Source organism: Dermacentor silvarum, chromosome 3 (assembly GCF_013339745.2).
Source record: "Dermacentor silvarum isolate Dsil-2018 chromosome 3, BIME_Dsil_1.4, whole genome shotgun sequence".
Taxonomy (NCBI): Eukaryota; Metazoa; Arthropoda; class Arachnida; order Ixodida; family Ixodidae; genus Dermacentor; species Dermacentor silvarum.
This window is the reverse complement of record NC_051156.1, coordinates 126538404-126548704: the sequence shown is the minus strand read 5'-3', so window position 1 is coordinate 126548704 and position 10301 is coordinate 126538404. Positions and strand designations below refer to the sequence as shown.

The following is a 10301-nucleotide window of genomic DNA, read 5'->3' as shown; positions in this document are numbered from 1 at the left end:
CAAAGTCTCGAATTCCTCGTTTATGAAGGCCATGCTGTTCTTGAGTTCCTTTAATTCCTTGCGAAATTCGCGCTTCAGGTCAGCGATTTCGTGACCATAACGCCATAAGTCAAAATCTGGGCAAGAAACAGTCAACACAACGTAGCAGCAGAGGCCGCTGAACAAAAAAAAAAAAAAGAAAAGAAAAAAAATTACACCATCTTCCCGTAGGGGAACCCTGAGTAGTATGCGAAGCAGCCAAGGGGGTCGACCACGGAGCTGAAAACTGGCGTTGAGGCTGGCGCTGTCCGTGGCACTCATCGCGGCGTTGCGTACCAGCAACGCGCAGAACTGTTGTCGACGCCGTCGGCGTTTTGCCCGCGTTCGCACCGAACGCGCGCGGCGTTGGTGACTGTTGCCGGTGCCTCTGGGGCGCCTACCGTCGCGCCTCTAACCTAAGCTGCTTTGCATTATAGCGTGATGAGCCGCAGGTGTTGCCATTCGTTGCGCAATCCGGAGAGGAGAGGAGCGTCGGAGAGGAGGAATGCCGAGAGGAGAGGAGATGAGACAAGGAGAGGAGAGGAGGGAGAGAAGGATGCGCATGCGCAGTAGGGATGCACAAACACACGGGGGTTCGATGAATGGAGGTGAGGTAGGGACGGAGGGAGTGACATAGCCCCGAGTATAACATGCTTCGCATCTAAAACAAGCAAGTTACTTAGAAAGGAATTCGGAAAATTTCAAACCTGAAGAAATAAGCAGAAGCGCTCAGGGTTTGTACTGTTTGCTGGCTCTGCTGCCAAGTGGCTGCCGTAGGCGTGCGTCCTTTTAACAGGATCCAGGTAAAGTCCCTTAGGGACTTTAGATCCAGGCGGTGACGAAATGGCCACGTGGTTCCACGTCGTTTGGTTATCGCACTGTTTCTGCTGGTGCACTCAAGACGCAGGCGCGAAATATCCCCTCCACGAAATTGATTTGATTTATTGAATTATTGATACCTCAAATGCCCCTGGCGCGGGTTTTATATGAGGGGTGGGTTGTTACATCTGTTCCAGGCCTTCGTTGAATGACTTGAAGTGGCTAGAATCGGAGTGGTGCGCAGCGTCGATGGGCAGATGATTCCAGTCGTTCGCTGTTCGAATGAAAAATGAGTTGAGATGCGCAGTAGTGCGCGCAGGGAGGTGGGTATACACCTTTAGAATGACTGTTGCGGAGCGAAAGGCGATGAGCAGGTATGATAATCGAGTGAGCAAGAGACGAGTGATAACACTTGCGCTAGAGGGACAGGCGCGCTACTTTTCTGCGGGGCTCAAGACTGGGGAAGATTATCTCCATGTTTTAGTTCAGAGACGCTGGAATAGTGAGAATAACCTGAGAAAACAAATCTAATAGCGTGGTTTTGGATGTACTCTAGAGCTTTTTTGTAGGTTAATTTGACGCGTGTCCGAAACTGCGCATGCGTATTCCAGCTTGAGAGAAACAAATGTTTGGTACGTTAGCAGTTTTACGTGAGAAGGGGTAAACGTAAGGTAATGCCGGACATAGCCAAGGACACGGTTAGCTCCGTTTGTTATACTCGCTATATGATGCGACGAGCTGAGATCATGAGTCACTGTGATACCCAGATACTTATATGAGTCACACGTACACACGATGGAGCAAGTCCTTAAAATGCTTGTTCACGCCAACATTGCGAAGTTGGAGCTGCCCCGTGAAGCAGCATAGAATCACGAGCATGTCTGTATGGTTTTCTGTTGGTCGGTTCTCACCTTGGCTGTTAGGGGACCTCGAAAGCAGTCCACCACGAGGAGGTTGGGAATGTGATCTTCGAGCGACAATCTCTGCCTTAGAAGCCAAATCAGGCTGTATACCATACAGCTACCATGTCATCCATCCATGTATCCCTTCTCGTTGACTCGCACCACGACACCCTTGGGAAACTCTTAAGATGACGTTGTCTTTCGTTTGTAGACAATGTATGGGTGGAGTTCCGTACCATCCGCCAAGCATTACAGCTTGACAAGAACCCAAAGCTTTTTATTTCCCGTTGTGACGAGCTAATGCTCGCGAGCTTCACTTCCCTCTTACTTTTATTCATTTATGCCTCACAATAGCAAGTACTCGTATCATGTGATGTCGTCATACACGGAAGTTTGATCAGCATTGCCGATCTGGCCGAGCAAGCATTGCCGCGAGTCGCGGAGCTTGAAAAAGTGCCTATGGAAGGCGAGGACTTTCACCTGGCATGCGCTAGGCAGTTTCTGGCACACACTGGTACGTCGACGCGAAGAGAAACCATCCCTCTTCATAAACTTCGATGGTCATTGAAGCCCTGCTGGAGTTTTTCGTGGGTATCCCCGCTTCTGTAGCGAAGATCCAGGCTTGTTGCGTGACCACGTCACACGTTACTGGCAGAGACCGCGTATTTCAATAACCTACACCGCAAGCTCAGCCTTCAGCTCCGGTAAGCGTCTCGACTTCTGCCCGCAGAAACCTTTTCGATTGCCGGCACACCTGAAAACATTGACTCGTTGCAGCCGCCACTCCCGCAACACCCGTTCCGAAACGTCGAACTTGGGGTCCACCACGTAGTTTCTTTCTTCGGCGTAAAGAACGGCAGCCCTCTTGAACGTTGCGAACACGAAAAAAAGTACAAAGAGAAGGAGGACGACAGGACGAGTGCTCACTTAGAGCTGTTTATTTTTTTTTTCCCCAGAAGGTGTGACTTTGCCATAGAGACATGTGCAGCCGCGATTGTGAGTCGTCAGCACACGTGAGATTCAAAGTGTCTGCTAATGAAATCATATGCAATTTTATAGTTTTCTCTTGAGTTTTCCATTCATCAATAGGTACCAACTCGCCCAGCCGCTTACTTCGCAAAGGTACCCTAAGCACATAATTTCCTACAATAAATAATACAGGGAGCTGCAAACATGATCGTTCAACCAGAATGAAAATGATGGTACGCGCAATCTAAGCTTTGCCCTCTGTTCACGCGGCTTTGTGACTTTGCAAGTCGATAACCTTAAATGAAATGTAGCCTTATAAATGTAGCAATTCGCAGTGATTAAGCGTGCGCGCCGAGTAGTATTACTGCCTTTTGCGTTAAGAGATCTAGCATTGCTGCATGATTTAAGATAATAAAGGCAAAGACAGCACAGCAGATCAAGAGACAAGCACAAAGATCAGACAAATCAACGCACAAACCATCCTTCCCATGGTAGCTGAGCGAGCGTTGCGCCGCAGTTTCCTCTAGTGATTTTCGTGGGAAACTCCCGGCCCTAAAAGGCAAAAAAAAAAAAGAAAAAAAGAAAATCCAGTCCACAAACTACCTCTATCAATGTCGATCCGGCTCATTTTATTTTTTCGCCCAATGAGAGCGTACAACTGGTTGAGAGTGTCAGCAATGGATGCCCAGATGGATTTCGCCTGCCATTTTTCTCTCGTGCAACCTCGTTACAACGCGAGACTCGATTCTCCTTCAGCAAGGCGTTTCCCGAGTGCGGATTTGCAGGCACGCTGTTCGGGACCGAAAACCAAAGTTGAGCTCGGGCTGCGGGTCTCTGGGTTCACGTGCACCCCGACGATAGCGTCCACACTTGCCATCTTCGACATCTGGACTTGCATCATGAACTTGCGCTGACGAAGCACTTGAGATGGATTTCCCCCGAAGTTTCTGTCGTACACACTTGCGTCGTGTCTTTTTTTCACAGCCTAAATTGGTAAAAAAGAAGAATGTGAAAATAACTTTCGAAACCCCGTTTGACCCACCGTGGTTGCTTAGTGGCTATGGCGTTGCACTGTTACTGACGAGGTCGTGGGATCCAATCCCGGCCGCGGCGGCCGCATTTCGATGGGGGGCGAAATCGAAAAACGCCCGTGTACCGTGCGTTGAGTGCACGTTAATGAATCCAAGGTGGTCAAAATTAATCTGACGTTCCCTACTACGGCGTGCCTCACAATCAGATTGCTATTTTGGCACATAAAACCCCAGAATGTAATGTAATGTAAACTACACTTCGCGTAAATAAAAAGAAACAGTCAGAGAAATATGTCACGTCATTAAAAAAATGAAATTATCGGGTTTTACGCTTAAAAACCACGATCTGATTATGAGGCACGCCGTAGTGCGGGACTCCTCAACAAGTTGGACCACCTGGGGTTCCTTAACGTGCAGCTAAATATAAGTACACGGGTGTTCTCGAATTTTGCGCCCCGATCGAAATGCCGCCTCCGTGGCCGGGATTTGATCCCGCGATCTCGTCGCCACTGCCCAGCAACGCGGCCAATAAGCAACCACGGCGGGTGTCAAGTCTTTACTAAAGCCCACGTTATTCGCAGACGTTGTCGGCTGCTCTGCCCTCATTTTGCAGGGCGCTTAGTTGGTTAATTAGTTGATATGAATGCACAAATGTTTAAATACTTGTTTTAGTACGTAAGCTGTATTTGAAAAAGTGGATCAGCGTGTTGGAAAGGGCGAGATATATAGTGATTTTCTTGGTATAAGCGCGAAGAATACACGGACGGTGGCGGAAGATGACAGGACGAGCGCTAACTGACAACTAAATCTTTATTGGAAAGAAGAAACATGTTTGTTCTTTCCAATATAGTTGTTTCCCTGTGGTTATATTTTACTTTATTTTTGCTTGGCTTCGAATAAAGCCAGTTAGGTACAAAAATGCACGTTACTATGAGTTCTTTCGAAAAAAAAATGATATAGTAAGTCTTTTGCCGACCGCTGAAATTTGTATGTCCCGAGACCCTGCATTGCCGAAAGCGACGAAATTGATAACGCGGGAAAGTATTACTGGTACCCCGTGCATCACTTTGCAAGACGGTCAAAATAAAACTCTTCTTGACTGACATGAGCAGCTTGGTTGACATGAGCAGTTTCATCTGCGACTAAACCTGCATTCTCAAACGGACCTGAACTCAAAGCTATTCCTACACTCCATCGAGCGCGCCATAGTCCATCGACTGAAGACAAATTCGCTAGCTGTTCACTTACATTGCTTATCAATCAATCAATCAATCAATCAATCAATCAATCAATCAATCAATCAATCAATCGCGTAACGGGGACTACGATGTCCCCAACACACTGTCCCTTGTTCGGATTTGACCCTCAGATTTATAACGCGCCTACGTCGTCACTGGGCTTCCTCTATGTGCTGTCTAAGCCACAGGCAATTACTTAAAACAACGATCAGGTTTTCACCTCAATGGCGGGCCAGTGCAGCTGGTACATAAGAAACGCCCAAATCCAGTTCCAGAAACTCAGTTCCTCCCACAACTTGGGCTCCATGTTCAGGTAGGCATAGCTGCACTGTGGAACGGCGAAGTCACTGAACCGAGAACCCGCGCACCGCATCAGCATGTTCACGTCAGCGCACTCGACCAAGGCCAAATAGTCGTCGATGAGCTTGACTGTGATGTCACTGCATGAAACACCAAAAAGCTTACGCTGGAGTTCTTTCCACAGACTCGGCACATTTGTGCCCAATCTCGAAGCGCTGCATAAAAAAAAAAAAAAACATATTGCACGTAAGCGCGCCTTGAATGTTGCGGAACAAAAAAGCATGCCACCGTTGTTTGCGATTTGAAAACGGTTGGAAGTTGCCAGGTGTGCAACGAACGCTCGTAAGTGTTAAAGGACACCGAAGGCTAACACTAAGTCAGTTTAGTCTGACGATGTAGTCAAGTAGTTTTACTCACCTGGTTTTGCATTTCTTGGAGCGAAAGAATGAAGGTCGACATTTTCAATTTTAAATTTCACGCCCAAACACGACCAAGCGCTTAGCATGACCTCCCGTATTTCAGCGAGAAAGTGTTTTCAGACATTTTAGCCGTTCTTGCTCAGAGAGTTTTAAAGCACTTACCTGGCTGTGTCTTTCATTTCTTGAAAATGCAATGTAATTGTTGTTTATCGATAGACTACTAGTACTAGACAAGCGCTGTCCAAGTTTCATGACGTCAAGAGGGGTCAGCGCGGGTATACGTCAAAGCGTGTTTGTATTTTTGTCTTGGCTTAGCAAGACACCATCCGCGTGCTCATGGTATAGAACTAAAGCTCCGTTTTATTTTTATTTTTTTACTCGCAAGCGTATATGAAATCGCCGAGATTATCTGTGTCGCTGCGAGGGAAGCGAGTGCCAGAGGACGAAGGCGCCTGGAGGTGGAGAAGAGAATCGCCAGCTTGGGAAAGTACGGAGGGGCGCGCGGAGCCGCAGCAGACCGACGCCACCTAGAGGGAAGTCTAGGTGCCGCATACTCTAACAGCCCTCTACACTGCACACATTATATAAGGGGTTGACAAAAAAGCATTGTATGTACATTGTACATAGCGCCGCAAGTAAAAAAGGGAAAGAACATTTATGCAAACCAGGTGCACTGATAAAATGAAAACATAGCCAGATAAAGGAAATATGAGATCACTCTCAAAAAAGCCCAGTAGCTTTAAACATGAAATATAGAAAAGCAAATACAATAATGTGAACCTTGTTACGTATCAGCGTGCATAAAGCACTTTAGTTTATTAACAAATTCGTTGTGATTCTGCTGGGAATCATGATTGTTCTCTGCATGGGTGTAAATAATTGTAACGTGCTCTCTGGTCAGTTTATTATCTGTTCGCGTTTCAATTTAAAGCCGCCTGCATTGGGTGCAAGTTAAAGAATTCCAGGTAGTCTAAATTATTCTCAGGTCTCCCACTAACACGTGCCTCGTAATCAGATATTGGTTTTAGCACGTAAAACCGCAGAATTCATTTAATTTAACACTGAAAGGTCTCTTGGGCTGTTCTATTCCTTTCAAAAATGCCAATGGCACGTTTCAACACCCTCTGTGAAACAAGCCTTACTGCGGCCAATGCTGCATACGTGCAGTACACTGCAAATGATAAGGCTGGAGCTTTTTGCTTTTGCCTGTCCGCACTAAATCTATTTCAGTAAAGCTCTTGTTGGGACTGGTTGGTGCATTCAAGAATACATAACGGGGCAGCACGAAAAAAAAAAAAAAACACGGACGAAGAAAGGTATGTGCATGCACAAGACGGGCGCAAACTTCCAACGATATTTTCAGAACAGGAAAGCGAGCCTATATGAATATACATCAGGTCAACACGTGCCATACAACTCTGATAAAGATTTTAAAGTGTTTCCATGACAGCGCTATCAGAGGCCCCTAGAGCTCTGGAACGAAATCTTAGGCCTAACATTAAGAGACAGGAAGAGAGCGGTGTGGATCAGAGAACACGCGGGGATAGCCGATATTCTAGTTGGCATTACATCAGAGTGCTACGGGTGGCGTTAGAGATGTATGCCCATTTCTGAACTCACTCTTGAAGAATGATGCCCCCATTGACCGCCTCAGCTAGGTCCCGGACCATTCGCAGCATCTGACTCTTGGTTCCGTCGATGTAAAAGGTAACAGGTTTGTGTGATCTGTGAAGAGAAAGAAAGCAAAGCACAAACATTTATTGGTACGTAAGAGGGTGCTCTATGTTCGAAAAAGGTTTCTCTGTGTTGCCGCTGCGCTTAGAGTGCGCATTAAATTTTGCGTTCGCCAGTGAGGAAAGTCTAGTAGTATGACGGCCCCTTCATTTAGAGTCATCCAAATCATTGCATCATCTCATGGCGTGTAACGTACTGCTGCCGCATTGCGGCACACCAAAAATAACAATGTTCGTATGATAACATCGGCTCCTTATAGCGCTCATGTTACCCCCATTTTCACTGATTTAAAGCTCATCTCACTAAATAAAACTATCTGGTACAACCATGGCATAGTTTTACACGACTTGCTTAAAAAATGCACATTTAAGTTGCGCCATAGGCTACCTGCAATGGTCAGGCGGCGCAGCGATCGGCTCCGCCGTCAGCGCCACTGTGTCAGTTCCGCGAAACACCGAGACGGCCACTTCTACGAAGGCATGCTTCTGCCTGCAGCGCTCGTTTGAAACAAGTCGGGCGTTCTAAATTGTGGTTTTTAAGGCAATCGAAAACATTAAGGCCCATTTTCGACCACCGACAGTTGAGAAAGGACGTAAACTTTAGGACAACAACCATGTATATCGTGTCAAAAAAGTAAACAGGACGGACTTCGCAGCAAAGTTTTGTCACAACAAATAAAGCACGTTTACGACGTCGAACTCAAAGTAAGTTAGCAAATAAATAAGTTATTCCTCTTAAGTGGGCATATACGGCCATAGACGCTTTTAAACTATCATTTGTAGCTTCAGTATACTTCGAGCGTGCCTTGCTCATCACATTTGTCGAGGTTTTGGCGAGTTGGCAGATAACCTGGATGATTAATTATGGAGCTTTTTCCTCCGTTGACGAAGTGCCTCGAGCATATTTTGGTGTTGTCATTCGGGCTCCAGTGTGAGAGGTCATCACCACTGAAACATAACAGAGAGAAATCAGCTGACACTAAGCAACATCAAGAGTGAATAAATGTGTGCTAGCGTGCGCGAGAGAAGTGTTAATTTGCGAATACTCGGATGTGTGCTGCGGTGCACTCCAGCCTTAGTTCTGTTGTTCTAAACGCGAGAAAACATCGGCATGAATGAGTCCGGTTTCAGTAGTCGCGTCTTGATCCAGGCGCAGAAAGGAGCTGCACGTTGGCTTATTAATGCACAACAACTACAGTGCGTACAAAGGTCAACAACCACTGCGCATTGGTTTTGGAGCGGGACTAGCTGAACAACTATCCAAACCAATTTACAACAGCGGGAATCACATCACACGTGTTTATGCAGTTGTCGCTTTATTGTGCGTTTTCAGGGATGCTGCCTCCTGTTTTTTCTTTATTTTTCCTTTTTTTTAATTTGAGTTTGCGTCTTAGTTCAACAGAAATTCGCAAGAGCGACACTTACTTGACGGGCCGAACCGCCACGATCCACTTCAGCCGCCGGTTTTCTCCCCACAGTCTTGAAGGGAAGCGGCACAATTTGATGCCGACATCCCCTTCGGTTTGAAAATACCTAAAACAGCAGTATACGCGCATGTTCTTTTTGTTCACACATCTCATGGAGGAGCTGCCGAGAGGTCGTGGTGAATCCATTAAAAAATTGGAAAAGGAAGCTTTCAGGCGCGCCTGAGCGCAGTACGGACCAAAGGGAAATGGCGGTGAGGGCCTACTCGCGGGTGCTCACCGCCGCTGTACAGCCAAACTGCATTGCAGGGTGCCTATTGACAGAAATGGTCTTAGTTTGAGAATGTATAGGTTGGGGCATTTGCTGCCATTCGCCATGCTTTTCTTGGCTGCCTTCCTCGTACCGGATGCAGCTGTAGTGGCGCAGAACATCCAGCAATGCACACGGGGGCTGTCAGGGGTATGATGTTGAAAGTCGTGACGGCGTCCCCCGAGCCTGTGCGCAGCGAGATGACAAAGCACGCGTGGAAAGTTTTTCGTGGAAATGAGCCGTAGTGGTGGGTCCTTAATTTAGGGAGAAAAGAAATTCCGCTGGATACTGCTTTTTCAACCCATGTTGCTGTAGAGGGCCACCAACCGGTAACTGTTTATTCAAGCGGACATGACGGACCGACAGCGAGTGAAGGGAAACGCTTGCGGGGTTTGACGAGATGAGTGTTGGGCCCACAGGGGCGGGGAAAAGCAGACACAGTAAAAGAATGTACGCGTTCTTATTGTGGTTGTTTAACTGAGCCAGACCGAGCCCTTAAAAAAGGGGCGCTCGTCATGAGACCCCGGGGAGAGTTGTCTAGCCCGGCCGGACGCTTTGCTGCGGGAACCAGACGCTGGTTCTTCCTCGCCACCGTGCACCCGGGCCATCGAGGGGCGCCACCTCGGACCACCACCAACATCCATCCCTAACGGTGTTACTAACCCCCAAAACCCAAAACATTTACCGTAAAATACCGAGAGATAGTCCACCTAAATCGAGAGAAAATCTAGTGAAAATAAGAGGTGGGCTAACTTTCAGCGTGCAGTAAAACGTGTGCAGGTGGGTTATCTTTCGGGGGTGGGACATCTCTCGGGATTTTACGGTAGATTTTTTTTTGCAGAGTAATTTTTTAGCCAACGAAATAGTGCAGCAACTACGTCAAGGTAACTGTTGGCTTTTCTGGTGGGAAAATTCGAAATAGTTTGACGCTCACGTAAAATCTTCACCAGCATTGTCACCGTACTTGCGTTCAGTTAGAATTTATATTGCGACTTTGTAAACTGTCTCCCTACTCTGATGTATTTATTCCTATATATCCTGTGCTTACTGCATAAATACAGCATTTGTGTACATATGTGCTGGGTTCTGTTTTCCTGCTTCAACATTGTATAACCTTTGTAAATGTTTTTTTGTTTAT

General features: G+C 46.8%; 1 protein-coding gene across 1 annotated transcript; it reads right to left on the bottom strand.

Moving 5' to 3' along the window:
* Positions 1–3322: 3322 nt before the first annotated feature.
* LOC125944532 (uncharacterized) lies at positions 3323–7616 on the bottom strand. Its single transcript, XM_049665029.1, has 3 exons — positions 7317–7616; positions 5198–5417; positions 3323–3693 (listed from the first exon to the last, which is right to left on the bottom strand). Exons 1-3 carry the CDS (start codon positions 7451–7453, stop codon positions 3436–3438), a joined length of 615 nt encoding a protein of 204 aa, XP_049520986.1. The 5' UTR covers positions 7454–7616; the 3' UTR covers positions 3323–3435.
* Between the last annotated feature and the right edge of the window lie 2685 nt (positions 7617–10301).

Bases quoted from the DNA above. Each gene is read 5' to 3' on its own strand.
- LOC125944532 (XM_049665029.1), bottom strand. From the start codon at position 7,453: ATGTTTGTGCTTTGCTTTCTTTCTCTTCACAGATCACACAAACCTGTT. The intron at 5,418-7,316 runs GTGAGTTCAGAA...TGTTTCATGCAG, and splicing joins GGGGGCATCATTCTTCAAGA to TGACATCACAGTCAAGCTCA. The intron at 3,694-5,197 runs GTGAAAACCTGA...TTACCAATTTAG, and splicing joins TGCACTGGCCCGCCATTGAG to GCTGTGAAAAAAAGACACGA.